Below are 17280 nucleotides of genomic sequence, written 5' to 3'. Positions count from 1 at the left end.
AAAAAAAAACACTTTCCAAAAAAAGAAGAAAAACCAAACCGTATTTTGTCACATGTGAGAGTACAGTCGGGCAATATTTACAAAAAGGTTAACGGAACATCACTCTGACACATGCTCTGATTAATATCAAGGACTGCTGTTTCAAAAAAAGCTTCAAACTTAATCGTCACAGCATCATCACAAAATAAAGGATCACCGTTGGTTTGCTTGGCTTTTCTTTTTTTTTTTTTCCCCAAAGCGAGGCCCTAACTCCAAATAATACAATAGAATATGCAAATTATCTTCACATCAAGAGTACCCCAAGAAAAACAAAATCCATGGCACAGACACTGTACAAGGGTGCAGGGCTGGGCTCTTACGGCCCAAACCGCATTTTGCCAACTTGATTTTCTAGCATTGAAGGGACCAGGGGGTCAGGCATACGATGGAGATGATACTGAAATGATATATCCAAAATCCATGCAAATCAAGTTCTTTGGAAAGAGGTGAAGAACTTGGACATGGCTGTTTCAGGCAGCTGAAGTCAAAGGGAGTAGGGACGGGGGAGGAAGGGCAAGTGGGCAGAGAGGATTGCAGGCCAATAGACCTTCCACGCCGACCCTAGGGTAGAGTAGAGGGGGAGGGTTTGGCTCTGAGAACCTCCATCTCACCTAAGAGGAACCCCCTCCTGTGGCCATCTCCTCCTGCTGTCCTAAGTCTCTTGTGTTTCTTTTTCTCCCTTTTCCTTTTTTCCCCCTTTCCCTTTAGCAAATTTCAATTGTCCTGGGAGAAAAGGTTGTTGTCATGTCCGAAAGCCCTGTTGAGGCGCTGAAGGAGTTGGTGACAGCCGAGGAAGGGAAGCTGCTGACTTGGGCTGGGAAAGCAGGGGGAACGGAGGAGTATGTGGTAGCCACTGAGGGTGAGGGGAAGCCACTGTGCACAGGGGATGGGTAGGTTGAGGAACCAGGAGAGGAGTAGGAGGTGGGCACAGGTGATGGATATGAGGTGGTGGCTGGGGACGGATAAGAGGTAGTAACTGGGGATGTGTAGGAGGTAGCCACCTGGGACGGGTAGGAAGAGAGGGAGGTGGTGGCAGAAGAAGCCACAACACCTTTGTCTGCCTTTTTGTCCTTCTGCCGCAAGTGGATCTTGGTATGCCTCTTGCGTTCATCACTCCTGGCAAACTTTCTCCCACAGATGTCGCAGGCGAAGGGCTTCTCGCCTGTGTGTGTGCGGATGTGGGTGGTGAGATGGTCACTGCGGCTGAAGTTGCGCATGCAGATGCGACACTGGAAGGGCTTCTGGCCAGTATGGATGCGAATGTGGCGGGTGAGCTCATCTGAGCGGGAGAAGCGGCGGTCACAGGACTCCACGGGGCAGGCATAGGGGCGTTCGTGGGGGGGCGTCTTGCTGGGCCGGTTGGGGTACTTGCGCATGCGGCTGGGTTTGATGAGCTGGGACTGGTAGGTGGTGTTGAGGGCCTTCAAGTCCTGGGAGCCCGACTGTGTGGCAAAGGCCTTGATGGTAGACAGTGGAGTGAGTGAAGGCTGCTGGGTACGGCCTTCCAGGCCTTGGAAAGGCTTCTGGTCTGGGGTGCCCAGGCCCAGGTCCCCCTGCTGTTGTGGAAACAAATAGTCAGGGATCATGGGGACCTGGAAGCTACCCTTGGCAGCAGGGTAGGCAGGAGGCGGGTACTGGAGCGCGGTGCCTGCCGAGCCTGGAAAGGCCTGGCTTTGTGGCTCAGGGAAGATGTCAGTGTTAGGTGTGGGGAACGTGGGTGCTGCTGAGTAAATGGGGCTGCTGTCATTGGACTGTACTGCACAGCTCAGGGGTGGGCTCTGAGAGGCAGAGGAGGAGGAGGAGGCTGCTGGAGATGGTGCTGAAGATGAGGTGGCCGGTGGGTTGGTCATGCTCACGAGGCCGCTGACCAGGCTGAAGAGGGGCTCAGGCCACAAGGTGTTGCCACTGTTGGGTGCAGGCTCCAGAGAGAAGCGGCCAGTGTAGGTGATGGGGGGCAGCCGGGTGGTTTGGCTGGGGTAACTTGTCTCCACCAGAACCTTCTCGTTATTCAGAGAGATATCAGGAAAAGACTCTGGCAGGAGAGAGAGAGGGAGGAGGCCCGGTTACTGGAGAGCAATCACTGGAGGACGAGGACACGAGCTGCCAGGCAAGAGGTCGGGCTGGCTACCATTGACTCCTGAGCTGGTTAATAATTGATAGCAGCAGATTGCAATGTTCCTGGACCCGCTCCAGCGGCAGAGCCCATTTCAACAACAGCTGACGCAAATACGGAGAATCCCCCTCCACTGCAGCTCACCGCGCTCCGCAGCGGCGGCTGCGCCACGAAGGGATTCCCGCCAGCAACCCCTCCGCCGCGGCTAGTGCGCGCCCCCTACCCCGGGCTGCCAGGACATCCCTGGGCACGGATCACGGCCATTCCTTGGGCACAGGCGGCAAGCAACGCAAGGATGTCTGGAGAAAGGGGGGCGCAGCCCTGCTCTTCAAAACAAGCCCTCCCCCCTCCACCCACCCACGCAGCCCGAGCTCTCCATCCAAAACAGAAGCTCGCTCTTCTGCGCACAGCTAGGGACAAGGAGGGTGAGGGTGAGGTGGGTGTCCCCAGGTATCCCTCTAGCACATGACCCTAAGGATGCGAGGAAGGGAAGGGAAACCCCACTTGCATCCCTGAGGTCCAGGAGCACTGCTGCGGTGAAGGGGGCGCTGCAAGGCTGTGGGAAAGGATTGGATGCCAGGATGGTGGCGAAGGGGCTAATCCTCGGCGTCGGCCACCGCTTACCTGCGGTCAGGTGCTCGTAGGGCTGCTCGCCGGCCTCCCCCTGAGGGTTGAAGGCGCTGTTGCTGCTGGCGCTGCTGCCGCCCCCTCCACCTCCACCGCCCCCGCTGCTGCTGCTGCTGTTACCGCCGCTGCCCTCTGAGGCCCCGGCAGCACCGAGAAACTGGGGAGCCCCGTTGCTCAGCAGCATCATCTCCTCCAGCTTAGGGTAGTTGTCCATGGTGGGCGAGTGAGGAAAGGAGCCGAACGGGTCGGAGATCTGCAGCGGAGACATCAGCTGCATCTCGGCCTTGGCTGCGGCCATCCCGGACGGGCAGGCTGGAGAGCTGGTGTTGGGGCGGGTGGGCGCAGCCCGGAGCCGTGGCTGCGGGGGACACACTCTCGGGGGCCTGGCCGGGTCACATGCGGGACGCAGGGCACACTGTGGCGGGAGCAGGTGGGGCCTCTAGGCTCGCCCTCGCAGCCAGCGGGTGTGGACGCGGCGCTGCTACCGAGGCTGGGGCAGGGGCAGGGGCCGGTCCTGCGGCGGCGGAAGCTGGCGGCGATGGCAGCAGGCGGCGGCGGCGGCTCCCCAAGTTCTGCGCGCTGGGATCTCTCGCGACTCCCCAGATCCGCTTCTATTTGAAGGGTCTGGAACGCCACGGGCCCGCCTCCGTCGTGACGTACATGGCCATATTAGGGAAGCAGGAAGCCCTAATATGGCAAGACCGGCCGGGAGGACCCAGAGTGACGTGAAGCCCCCTATCCTAGAGCTGTGGGCACCGCCATCCCTCACCCCGGCCCCTGCGCGGACTCCTGGACCCTGGGCGTCTAGGCTTCAAGAAAGCTTAGGACTCAAGCCTCAGCTGGGGACTCCCGGACTCAGGCTGCCTCGGAGTTCCCAGCCTTGCCCCCGCCTCTTCCCTCCGCCTTCTTCCCTCCTCCCGGAGCCGGAAGCGGCCGGGCCATATCTGGCCGTTCCAAATAAGGCGCTGCCCAAATAAGGGTTGTTCCGGCGGGGGATCCTTCCTGCTCCTTATATGGCGTTTCCGGGTCGTTGCTCGCTGCTCCCTGGTTGCCCCCCCTCCCCCTCCCTGGGAGCCAGAATGAGCGCAAGAGCTGGGGACGCCCTGGTGGAGGTCTCCGGGCGCGTAGCGCTTGGCGCATCGCGGCTCAGGCGACTCCCCAGCGGGGACTGGGCTGGGGAAGCCCGGGCCCGGGGCGGGGGCGAGGGCGAGTCGGCCCGGGGTTCTGCCACCGTCATCCAGGGCCCTCCCGCCCACCTCTGGGACCGTGGGAGCGGGGCGGGAGCTAAGGGGAGGAGCGGCTGGGCTGGCCGGGGCAGAGGCCGCCCAGGAGAGGCGGGGCATTGACCCCCCGGCCTTGACCAATGGCACGAAGCCATTCCAGATGTCATGGGGGAAACTGAGGCTAGGAAATACTCGCTAGGTGGTTCCTTAGGTCTCTTTGGGTTGCGGTGGGCCACCTGCTTCTCAACCAGGAGCTGGTGGTCCTTGTGGTGGTGGAAGACTTTCCCACCTTTATCCAGAACAAATGGAGATGGGCGGGCAGTGAGGCAATCTGAAAAGGGGGCTTCCCTATGGGCTGTCTGGGGACCCCTAGGCTGGCACCGAGAGGACCTGCTTAGCGGCCTGGTGCTGCCCCCTGGAGGTCCCCTCTCCAGCTTAGTTCCCCGGGCCCCGGGCCGAGTGGGCTCTTCCGCCGGCTTCGGGTTCCCCCTCCCTGCTCCTGTGCTGGGCGCGTAGCCAGGCCGGGGGAGCCTTAGACGCAGTGAGCGCGAACTGAGCAGGCGCCGCAGCCTGGGTTCTCCCTGCAGTCCCTGGGGAGCCGCCACCGCCGAGGCGCCCAGACTCCAGGCGGGATAACACTTCCCTCCCGGAGCCAGCCTAAGGGCGGGAGGGCGGGGGTGGGTAGGCGGGAACGATTCCCGCAGGTCTTCCAGGAGCAGGACGCGAATGGGGAAGCCCTCTCGGTCCCATCCCTACCCCCGCATTTAAATGCGCACCCCAAGAAAACAGGGATTCCGAGAGGGGAAGGCTCCTGCTCTAGCTCTCAATCCAGGGAGGTGCTGTTTTTCTGAATTTAAAAAGAAAGCACAAAATTTGTGTGGAAGGAGGGTGCTGAGGACACAGGGACGGACGGGGGTAGGTCTGGGGTCCCTGTGAACCCAAACAGGTCAGAGTCCTGGGGTTTAAATGGGAGGGGCACTAACTTTTGGGCTTCATCCTTCTCTATCCTCTACACACGGACACACGCATGCCAACACACACACACAGGCACACACACACACACATTTTCTTATAAAAATCTATTTAAGGAATCTAGCAATGAACCTGTGTGCTCTAAGTCTGAGCTCCCCAACCCAAATGGCTAGGGCGTGGTGAGAGGCCCACTCCTAATGCCTAACCGTGTTGTCCATTAGGGCCACGAGTGATGTACCTTCTCTGAGGCCTCCTGCCAGTCAGGGTCAGATGGCCTTGTGTCTGAATGCCACTCCCAGGTTGGGTATCTTGGCCAGGCGTTTTGTATCTCACTTTCTTCAACTGTAAAATAGAGGTAATGTTAATGATACCCACATGGAAGAATTGTTGTGAAAAATTGAAGCTTACATGGACTGACATCACTGAAGTCCCAAAGCACAGTTCCTGCCTTGGAATTACCATTCAATAAACAGTGACTATTGTTATTTTCAGGGGCTTTTGACCCACAGGGTCACCCACGATTCACCCACCCGTCTTCAGCCTCCAAGCAAACTCCAGTGATCCTTTTCTGAAAAACTGTGCAGAAAGGGAGAACCATTCCAATTCTAACACAGGGGACATTGTCCTGAAGAGCTAATCTGAATCTTTCTTGCTGAAGTAAAACATCACTTCCTAGAACAGAATTTTACAACCTTGTGTGTGTGACAGAATCACTTCTGGAGCTCTGGGAAAAAAAGAAGAAGAAATTTTACCTTAGACCTACTGAGTCACAATTTTTCTGACCTTGTGAGTGCCAGAACTGAACTGAGTGGATTCCTCATCTTAGTTAGGATCCTCCTTCTGTCCCTGGGGAGCTGCCCAGATCCCAAGAGCACAGCCAGAACAAACCAATTCCCCTATGATTCTCATGTGGAAGTTGACCTAAGTTATCTTCAGATCCTCACTGAAGCTGGGCAATGGAAATCCTTATAGTCTATATCTTTTGTTTTGCATATGCAACCTCAATTCCCCTCTCTTTTCATAATTGCTCCCCAGACAACGGTTTCTTTTGGGGAACCACTCCAGTCCATGTGGTTGGAGGAAGACAACCCTGTTCTAGACCTAGGAGTGGGTATGTCACTCACACCTGGCTATCCATCTAGAATGCTCCATCCTAGGACCATTCCATGTCCCTAGCCAGAGCAACTGAGTTAGGATGGGCACATGACCCAAACAAGGCTAATGAAAAGCACTTCTGGGATTTTTTCTGGAACTCTTGAAAAAGGACAATTCTCTCTCTGATGGTACTAAGCCAATGGAATGTAAGCCTGGAGGCCATCTTGCCATGAGGACTGGAAAGCCTACCTGAAAATGAAGCCAATGCAGAGGAAAACATAGAAGGCTTCTACATACAGAGAGTAAGTCTTTGGATACAGCCTGAGGTTTTTAGTTATGCAGGCCAATGCATTTCTTTTTGATTTAATAAAATAGGCTCCTTTCAGTTTCTGTTACTCACAATCCAGCAGTTTCTGATTAATACACCCATTTTCCACAACAAATAGAACTTTTCTGAGGACTTTCTGTGGGCAAGGATTGGGAAGGCCTATGGCATACACCCCGGCCTCTAAGAAGCTTACAGTTAGGTAAAAGAAGACTGGATTCCATGTTGCGAGAGAATTAAGAATAGGAAGCAGCCCTGTTAGCCTCCAAATGTCAGTTGTGCTGAAGAACACAGAAGATAAGAGGAGGGAGAGATTCCAGGGAAGGGGACAAAGATGATAAAAAGATTTTAGAGGAGAGCGAACATGAGAAGAACCAAACGTTGTGGTGAGGAAGTGAAGAACTTTCAGGCTAGGGTTGGGGGGAGGGTGGCCAGAACAGTCCTTGTGTGATCTGCCTGGAAAAAATGAGCTAAGGGGCACCTGGGTGGTTCAGTTGGTTAAGTGTCTGACTTTGGCTCAGGTCACTATCACATGGTTGGTGAGTTTGAGCCCTGTATTGTGCTCTCTGCTGTCAGCTTCAGATCCTCTGTCTCCCTCTCTCTCTGCCCCTCTCTGGCTCGCTTCCCCCCCCCCCCCACACACACACAAATAAACATTCAGGGGCACCTGGGTGGCTCAATTGGTAAAGCATCTGACTCTTGGTTTTGGCTCAGGTCATGATCTCACAGTTTCACGAGTTTGAGCCCCACGTTGGTCTCTGTGCTGGCAGCATGGAGCCTGCTTGGGATTCTCTCTCTCCCTCTCTCTCGGCCCCTCCCCCACTCACCCTGTCTCTGTCTCTCTAAAAATAAATAAATAAACTTTAATTAATAAATAAATATATTTTTTAAAGCACTAGAGAGGGTTTTGATTGGGAAATAGCAGGAGGTAAGGCTGAGTAAAACATTCATTTAAAAAAAACACATTGATTTATTTTTTAAAAGGTTTATTGGCCCTTGCTTGTATCAGAAACAATTCTAAGTCTTGGGGATTCTGCAATGAAGAAAGCAGATGGAGTTATGCCCTCTTGGAAACTGCTATTCAGTGACACAAGTAAACAACTATGTAAATAAAAAGGATGATTTCAGATTATGGTAAGTAAAACATACTAGAGAGGTGAGGGAAGCATCTCAGAGGAGGTGACATTTATGCAGAGACATAAAGGATGAGAGGAAACCAACTGTGCATAGAGGAGTGTGGTGGGGAGGGCATTCCAGGCAAAGGGGACAGCTGTGCAAAGGCCTCAGGAGGGAAAGGCTGCGATCAGTCTAGGGCCTCAAGCTAAGGTATGGGCAGTGAGAATGTTTAAGGCTCAATTGTACCCCTCCACCCTCTTCTCCCTTATTCTGCCCTCTATAGCTCATACAGAGGAGGAGGTATCATTTTCCACCCTGCTCTGCCTTCATGGTATACGCCCCTGAAGAGCACTGGGAGGAGTGGGCTCAAAGCCCCTACACACTGCACAGACCTTAGCCCTCTCTCTGACTGGGAAACCAGTGAGAAGGAGGCCCTGAGAGTCTTCTCCCTGGATAGAGTTATGCTCTGGGCCTGCCTTCTCAGCAATACAGCTGGAATCATCTAGGTTATCCCCATGCTCCTCTGGTCTGTCTTCTGGGCAATGGCACAACCCTGGTTGCTCTCATGGGTGGGGGCTGGGGGAGGACTGGAAGGCGAGGAGGAGACAGAGTGAAAAGAACTGACCCCTCCCAAGGAGCCAAATCTCAGGTGGGCTTTTGAGCACCTACCTAACTTGTGCCCAACAAAACTGACAACCAGCCTGGGGTCTAATGGAAATGAAACTGGGGGTAAACAAGACTCAGAGTCACACCTGCACCCTGACCTGGGATCTACAGGGTTTCCAGGAGCATTAGGGATGAGTGTGGGACTCTCACACCTTGCATCCTGGGTGACTGGTGCCAGAAGCCCTGGGAAAGGTGAGAAGCTCTTGGAAGGGGTGCCGTCCACTCCAGCTGCCGGCTACACTCCGACTTTCCTTGCAAGCAGGAGAGGAGTAGGGAACAGAGGTGAGAGCAGAACTAAGCTTGCCCAGGGCACCTGGGGCTCCAAGCAAAAGCCAGTGGGAATCATTATGTCTCAGAAACTTGACCCATTGCTGAGCACCCAGCATCTGTCAGAGGAAAACAAGCCCCATTTTCCACTGCCACTTCCTCCTCCTCAACCCCGACTACGTCAGCACCCACATGTGCTGCTCAGATCGTGGTTTGCCACTGCTGTGGCCGGCCTGGGGCTCAGGAAGTGACTCTCCCTTCAGTTCCGTCTGGGGTGCCTGTCACACTTTCCGATGGCTGATGGGTTCTGCCGGAAATATGGAGGGCCTGGCCTTCAATAGGTCTGGGTACAGCTCTACTCCTACCCTGTGAAGGAAGGGTTGTGAGAGGTGAGGAGAAACCTCTGGAGAGGCCAGATCTGGTGGGGGGTCGAATGAGGGGACAGAAAGTGCACTGACAGAAGAGGAGAAATGGAGACATGAAGAATGACCAGGGGAGATGAAAGAGAAAATCCCCTCGAGGTGTTGGAGTGTGAAGCCATTGTATTTTGCTCCAGTTACAGGTGGGGAAACCAGGTGCCAGAGGAAAACCCTGACTCCTAAGCCAGGTGGAGAAGGGCATGTTCTTTTTTTTTTTTCTTTTTAATGTTTTTTTTAAATGTTTATTTATTTTAACAGAGAGAGAGCTTGGGAGGGGCAGAAAGAGATGGGGAGAGAGATCCCAAGCAGACTCCATGCTGTCAGGGCTCAATCCCGAGAATGTTGCGATCACGACCTGAGCTAAAACCAAGGGCCAGATGTTTAACTGACAGGTGCCCAGAGAGGGGCAAGTTCTAAGAAGGGCTCATGGAGAGTGATGCTGAGGCCTGAGGCACAGGGGCCCCTGGCTCTGAAGAGGGTACCTGGCATGCTCGGGGTGGGTTCTAGGAGCTTCAGGAAAGGGACATGGAGGATTTGGCCAAGATTAGGGGATCTGCCTGAGAGAGTTGGGGTCTGTGTTGCCATCCTCAGAGTCTGGCTGATGGGTTGTGTGCCAGACACAGGTTAGGTCTAAAGTGGAGACACTAAAGCATAATAATTTGGCACAGAGCATCTGTTTTGGGCAGAGGGAGAGGGTGAACACTCAGATAGGGCTCTCCTGGTCCTTTCTGCCTCAGAGTAACCTGCAGATGCAGAAAGAGGCTGCTGTCCTTGGACATCAGTCTCTCTGCCCTGTGCTGTGTGGATCCTCTCCCAGGCCTGGAGCTGTCAAGACACTGGACTTACAGGACAATTTGGCCTGTGGTGGATTCTTTGCTCTCCCCACCCCTCAGCTGAGTGTGCAGCAAAGCTGGCTGCAGAAATCTCTGGAAGCGTGTTGGGCAGGCAGAGGGAGGGGAGCGTTACATAAGAGCCCACTGATGTGCAGGAAGTCTGGAGCAGCCTTTAGATGAGAGAGGCAGCGTTCCCATCCAGCCTAGAAAAGCAGGAATAGCAACGGCGGTTATTTCTGGCCCCTCACCGCCGCCCAGCCCAGCGCTGGGGGTGCTCAGCTTCATGGTGGGTGAGCTTGGACTCTGTAGACCTGGTGGGAGGGGGAGGGAAGTAGGGGACAGGCAGCCCCTGGGGTTGTGTCACAGTGGCACTGGCCTCACCCCCTACCCCAAAATACCAGGATGCAGCCATGACCTGTGGGTGCTTGTTTTTTTTTATTCTTCTTAACATCTAGATGCATTCTGTACCCCCACCTCACCCATAAGACACATTTACAATGTGACAGGCTCTGTGCTAAACATTTGACAGACATTTGTATTCACAATACCTCATGAAGTAAGCACTATTCTCACCCCCATGTCATTGATGAGGAAGGGGGCTCAGAGAGGGCAGGTGACTTGATTAAGGTCAGAAAGCTGAGCAATGGGGGAGCCAGGATTCCAATCCAGATAGTCTGGCTTCAGAACCTCTGACTGAAACCAAAGTCATACCAAGAACAACATATTCTCTGGGGTTCCAGAATGAACTGGACAAAGCTTTCACCCCTAGGGATTCTTTATTTGTATTTATTTATTTATTTTAAACATTTTAACATTTATTTATTATTTTTGAGAGAGAGAGAGAGAGAATGAGCAGGGGAGGGGCAGAGAGAGAGAGGGAGACACAGAATCTGAAGCAGGCTCCAGCCTCTGAGCTGTCGGCGCAGAGCATGACATGGGGCTTGAACTCAGACCTTGAGATCACGACCTGAATCAAAGTTGGATGCTTAACCAACTGAGCCACCCAGGCACCCCCACCCTCTAGGGATTCTTGAGTCAAGTCGAGTAGGGCAGACAGACATGTGAACAGACCATTTCAACAGTTACTTATCAAACATCTGCTCCTCTAGGTATTAAAGATACAAAAAGAAGTAAAAAGGTGACTCCTCTTTTGCAGTTTGTAGTCTGGGTGTGGGAGACAGACAGATAAACAGGCAATCACAACAGTGTGAAATGTGCTATCATAGGGGGAGCTTAGTGACTGTGGAACCCCTAATCATCTCCTACCCACCGAAGTGCTTCCCAGGCAGTTGGGGAGCCAACTGGCCATTCTGCAGGAGGCTGGGTGGGGAGTGCTGGTGGGGAGACCAGGCAGGAAATCATGTAGTCATCTAGGAGAGAGGGTGAGGTCTGGATGCATCAGTACCAGCTATCACACACTCCCTTCAGGTGCCACCCAGTCAGACGCAGAGAGCAAGAAAATTTGACACTTAAATTTACTGACAGGCAGCTCAGCCCAAAGGTGCATGCATCCCTTTTCCTTGGTATAGTGGCCACAGGGAAGTGGGAGAGGCTGGATGGAAGGGTCTTCTCTTTTTCCCTTCTCTAACCATCCCCTTATCTACTACACCCATATAAGAACCCTGTTTAGGGCAAAGTCAAAAGAAGTGACTGAAGAGGATGCTGGAATCCAGAACCAGGAAGAAGAACTTCCCTCCAGATTATCATACTGATAAGAAGAGATAAGAGGTAGGCAGAGTTAGCTCCTATCCTCAGGAATGCCCCAGACGGTTCTTCTCTGTACTCCAGGCAGAAGCAGCATTTCTGTTCCTGTGAGTAAGGGGAGGGGTCTTTTGAAGTTCTAGGACTCAGTTTCCCTCTGGTCATGCCTCAGAGAGAGTCATCATGGCAGGGTGACAGTCTTCAAGCCAACATTGGACTCAGTGCCTTCTTAAAAAATGTATTGTGGTAAAATATATACGCCATAGGGGTACTTGAGTGGCTCAGTCAGTTAAGTGTCCGACTCTTAAGTCTGACCTGAGTTTTCAGCTCAGGTCATGATCTCATGGTTCGTGGGATCAAGCCCTGTGTCATCAGGCTTTATGCTGACAGCTCAGAGCCTGCTTGGGATTCTGTTTCTCCCTCTCTCTCTGCCCCTCCCCTGCTTGTGCTCTCTCTCTCTCAAAATAAAATAAAATAAAATAAAGACATTTGTAAAATATACATACCATAATATTTACCATTTTAATCATTTTTTTTGAAAAAGTAAACTCTATGCCCAAAGTGGGGCTTGAACTCAGGACTTGGAGATAAAGAGGTGCAGGCTCGGCCAACCAAGCCAGCTAGGCATCCCACCAGTTTAACCATTTTTTTTAAGTGTACAATTCACTGACATTAAGTACACTCACAATGTTGTGCAACCATCACTTTCATCCATCTCCAGAACTTTTTCATCTTCCTGAAGAGAAACTCTGTACCCATCCTGCTCCCTCACACCACTGCCTAGTAACCTCTATTATAGTTTCTGTCTCGATGAATTTGTCTATTCTAGGTACTACATGTAAGTGGAATCATAATATTTGCCCTTTTTTGACTGCCTTATCTCACTTTGCGTAATGTTTTTGAGCTTTGTCCATGTTGCAGCATGTGTCATAACTTCATTCCTTCCTAAGGCTAAATAATATTCCATTGTATGTATATACCACGTTCTGTTTAATCCTTCATCTGTTGATGGACATTTAGACCATTTCCACCTTTTGTTTTGTTTTGTTTTGTTTTGTTTTGTCTTAAGTTTATTTATTTGTTTTTCATGAGCACAGGAGGGGCAGAGAGAGAAGGAGAGAGAGAAAGAATACCAAACAGGCTCCAAACTGCCAGCATGGAGCCCAACGCGGGGCTCAAACTCATGACCCATGAGATCATGACCTGAGCTGAAATGAAGAGCTGGATGCTTAACCGCCTGAGACAGCCAGGCGCCACTGTTCCCACCTTTTCACTCTCGTGAATAACACTGCTATGAATATTAGTGGGCAAGTACCTGCAGACTGTTTTTATTCATCATCCACTTCAGCTATCAAAAGAGGGATTAAAGTTAGATTTAAGAAGAACTTCCTGATTTTGTACTACCAGTGACCAAAGCAGCAGCATCTCCCTCTTTTCATAGTTTTAATAACCACAATCTCCTCTGCCTCCCTTAATCCTACCCCTAGACTGGGGGAATGCCCGGAATGGCTACACTTGTATGGGAAAGAGGCTTAATAAGGGTCACTCTGGGGTCATAGCTGTAGATGGTTTATTTTTAGAAGCTGGGTGGTAAGAGTTTCATTGTCTTCCCTTAGGCTATGGGTATGTTTGCCACCATTCCCCACCCCACACCCAACTTTCTCCTTTCCCTGGCAAATCCAGGCTGTCTCCCTTTTTCTCTCCCAGGCTAAATTAGGAGTGTGAAGCTGCTCTTCTTCCCAATTTAGCTTTTGAATTAAAGTGAGAACTGAATGTGGCTGGAAAGCTGACTCCCATCTGTGTGTGTGAGAGAGAAAGGAGAGCAAATGAGCATGAACACATGCAGGAGAAGTGAGAGCAAGGGAGGCTGATCTGGGCTGCTGCTGTTTAGTGCAGACACCCATCCTCCGGTGCAGGCAAACAGCTCAGCCAAGAGAGACAGTGAAGTTTGAAGGTTGATGTTTTTTTCAGGAGTGGAAAAGCACTACAGGACATCATTAGAACATTCCGCAAAAATGTGCCGAGTGCTTGTTGTGTGCCAGGACCCCTGCTAGATGCTGGGGAAACCGTGGTGCACCAGGTAGACCCACTCACTGCCTGTGCCCTGGCTTTCAGTCTGGTGGGGAAACAGGCAACGACCAAACAGGGGGAGGTGTTGGGGAGGAAGAGCAGAATGCCACAGGGACCGGGATGGGATGGGGCAGGGACGTCACTTCTAAACTGAGACTTGAAGTGCATGCAGGAGCTGACCAAGTGGAGCAGAACTAGAGTGCCTAGGCGGAAGGCATTATGCATGCAAAGATCTGAGTGTGCCTAGCTTCTGCCAAGGAGGGCCCTGGCATCGGGTGAGTCAGGCTCAACAGGGCTCAAGAGTTTCTACCTGCTCCTCCTCTCCCCTACCCTTCTTCCAGGGAGAACAAAACTAGATGACAGTGACTTGGGCCAGAGAAGTCTGGGAGCATGTGAGTCCTTCTATTCATGCTTTAAACGGTCAACCTGGGGGACAGGGAACCTGCAGTTCTCCTTCTGAGATCCTGCTCAGAGAGCTGGACCTGGAAGGTCCAAGATGGACATGGAACAGAGGAAATGGGATCTCTTTGTCTTGAGACAAAAGTATCAGGAAGGGTCTCTGCTTTGTTTAGCTTACCTGACTCTTCCCAGGTTGGAGGTTGCTGGCTGAGTCCTCATCTTACTTGATGGGAATGAGTCATGATTCTGGCTGAGATGGGAACAGGTTGAAATCTTGGCAAAGAAAGACCCTCTCTTGGCAGAGATAGAAAAGAGCTCTTTGGTGGCCATGCATTTCTCTGTCAGCTCTCAAATTCCCCAAAGACAGGCACAGCTAAGGGATGCTAGTGTAAAACTCACCATCAATATTTCAGGCAGCATTATTTATTGATCACTCATCTGGCTGGGACAAAAGGAGAGGGTAATTCATTAGGGATGCAGGGCTGGTGGGGTTAGTTTGGGAAGGAGGTCAGGGAAAGGTAGGTTACTAACGAGGCCCAACCTTGGCTCTTGTAGAAGTACCTTGGGATTCCAGAATTTGGAAATTAGGGTCTTTTTTTCTCCTTTTTAAATCTCATAGTGCATCAGATAAAATAAGGGAAGGGACAGGAAACACAAACACTTGCGCCTGGTCTGGGACTGTCACTATGGCCATCAGGGAAATCATATCCAGAAGAGTCCTGCAGCCAGGTGAGCTGCCATCCCTCTGGGCCTAGCCTACCTCTCCCAAGTTCCTCACCCCTTGCCACCTGTTGGGTTCCTCTCCTCACCTGACCTTGAAATTAGCTCCAGTGGCCTCGTTGATGTCATTTCAGAAACTCATGTTGGGTCCCTTGGGCTGCAGGACCCTCCCAGAGTCAGCTTGTCAACTTCCCTGCTTCCAGGACAGTGCCTGATTCTCACCAAAAGGGAGTACCTGCCCTTTGGGCCTGACGTTCTCCTGGGGAGTGTGCAGGGGGTGGTACACAATCTGGGCTTAGGAAGTAATTGCTTGAAAATCCATAGTTGTTCCATGCACCTGCAAGAATGTTTTCTTCATGAACCTGCAACTCCAGCGAGTGGGGCATGAGACACCCTGCTCACCAGACCATAAGGCTGACTGACAGCAGGAAAAGATTCTCCCCTTCAGGGGCTGGGAATCCCACACTGGAAGTGAGCTGCGCCACCTAGTGGGCTTTTTCCCCCCTCCTTGCTGGTATCCCTCCTACCCATCCCTGCCTCCAGCCCAGATATGGGACAAGTTGTCAGGCAGAACCCAAATGGCTCTAATACTTAAAGTGCCCTCCTCCACCAGACAGGCCTATTTCAGCTCAGAGAGGGAAAAACTAGAGGAATTTGGGAGGGAAATGATCACGAAATGGCTGAAATTTAAGGCAGTGGGGAAGCCAGCAGTGGCTTCGGCCTGCTTCTTCCTATTACAGTCTCTCCCTATTATCATGGATGCCACTGATATGGTGTCCATGGCCTAGAGCCCTTGGATCCACTCCCTCCTCTGCCAACCCCCTTTCCTCCAGGCTGAGCAAGACTGGGCTCAGCTCTGTTGATCAAGGAAGAACTGGCACAGGCTGGAGCTGCTGGCTTTCCTCTGACGTCACAGCCTGGAAATCCCATTTTAAGCAGGTTCTTTGGGTGTGGGACACACACAAGAAAGAGAGGGGGAGCCAGCTGAAGCAGCTCTAGCCATGAGGACATTCTATCCAGGGACCTCAGGCCTGGAGGGCTGTCCAGTGTCCCCCAGCACGGTGGGACAGAGGGCTAGACCTTAGCTCCCATTCAAAAGCTAGTATCTCTCAATTCTTACTGGGGACCCAGGGAGTGAACAAGAATTCTCCACATAGTTTTAACCATACACCTCTCTTGTGACATCTCTTCCCCACTCCCCTGGCCTAGAGGTCTACTGAGGAGGAGGGGAGAGAGAGGGTGGTCCTAAGGAATGAGATGGCAAGATGTCACCTAGACCCAAATGTGTCCTGCCTGCCCCTCCAAGAAGCTGATCCCTCCATCTTCTTGTCACCCTCCATCTTTCCTCTCCTCCCCTGCACCACAGGGGCCAGGCCCTGTGCCGAGTTCCAGGAGACTGTTTCCATGGCAACGGACCAAGGAGCTTGGAAATCTGAGCATGTTCCTGTTGACACAGAGAAACCCAGATGTGCATGGAGAGCCTGGCAGTGGGGAATCTGGCAGTGACCTTCTTAGCAAGTGGTCACTGTGGGTGCAAGCATGTATCTGTGTGCATCCATGCACACACGTTCATATTTGTGTGTTACGCAGCAAATGGGATTTAGGTTAGGGAGGGCCTAACCTGGTTTTCTGGCCATATGGTAGCTGCTAGCATGAGACTGCAGCATCTTTCTCGAGATCTTTCTAGAACAAAGGAGTCTCTTCCTGAATCCTATCCTGACGCATCCTCTCCTTTCTAGAGGAAGGGACCAATTTGCTCAGAGGCCAGTGGTGAAAAGAATGACATTCAGAGGGCTGTTGACTGGAGGATTCCAGAGAAGATGAAAAGGGCATTTCACACTCCACCTCCACTGTGACCTCAGTTCAGGAGGTTCTTGGCCACTTTGGCCTGAGTGTGAGGCTGGAGAGGACATACCTCTGTGATGCCAGGGAAGGGAGAGGGAAGTCTGCTGTAGGGGCACTTTGCCAACTGTGGGGTCCAGAGCCTGGGGCTAGGTCCCCACACACCCTATGCCACACGCCATGCTCTGCTTCCTTCATTTTCCTTCTACAAAGCTGCACTACTGTTTCTCCCCTTCCTTCTCCCTTCCTCCTCCCTGCCTTGCTCTCTCCCCCCTCCCTCTCCACTCCTTCCCTTTGTTTTTCTCTTCCCATGCTGCCTCTGCTCCTCTGCCATCCTTTCCATTCTCTTGGGCACGACCTTGCAGGGCTCATCCCCAGCCAGTTGTTCCCCTTGGCCCCTGGTGGTCTTCTACCTCCCAAGGACTCAGACCCCATGCCCTGCAGCCTCCTTCCTTGTCTCCTCCAACCTAGCCAAGCAGCCCAGGGCTCAAGCCTTTCCTCCTGGGGCCACAGGGACTATCTCTTTGTCCCAGTCCTTGGTGTCCTGTCATCCTTCTCTGTCCCCAGGCTCAGACATGCACTGTGAGGCTGGTTCCCCATCTCTACCTCTTCCCTCAGCCTGTCTCCTCCTTTCAGAGTCTCTCCCTCTCAGCCCTCCTCCAACATTCTTAAGCCTTTCTAAGCAGCATGGCCAACCAGTTCCCTGCCCAGCAACTCCCAAATCCTATTCCCTCTTCCCTGGGACACTCATGGGGGTATTTGTCCTCAGAGCTTATACTGACACTTTCCATAAGGTACCAGGAGGTCCACTGGGGATGGAGGTCTCTGGGCAGAATTCCAAGGGACAAGACCA

General features: G+C 52.5%; 1 protein-coding gene across 1 annotated transcript; it reads right to left on the bottom strand.

Annotated features, from left to right (window-relative positions):
- Window positions 1-232: 232 nt before the first annotated feature.
- Window positions 233-3632, bottom strand: EGR1 (early growth response 1). The gene is made up of 2 exons (XM_045490543.1): window positions 2777-3632; window positions 233-2071 (listed from the first exon to the last, which is right to left on the bottom strand). The coding sequence occupies exons 1-2, from the start codon at window positions 3075-3077 to the stop codon at window positions 744-746; spliced, it is 1629 nt and encodes a 542-aa protein (XP_045346499.1). The 5' UTR covers window positions 3078-3632; the 3' UTR covers window positions 233-743.
- Window positions 3633-17280: the final 13648 nt, after the last annotated feature.

This window comes from Leopardus geoffroyi, chromosome A1 (genome assembly GCF_018350155.1).
Source record: "Leopardus geoffroyi isolate Oge1 chromosome A1, O.geoffroyi_Oge1_pat1.0, whole genome shotgun sequence".
NCBI classification, from domain to species: Eukaryota; Metazoa; Chordata; class Mammalia; order Carnivora; family Felidae; genus Leopardus; species Leopardus geoffroyi.
This window is presented reverse-complemented; position numbering and strand designations above follow the sequence as displayed.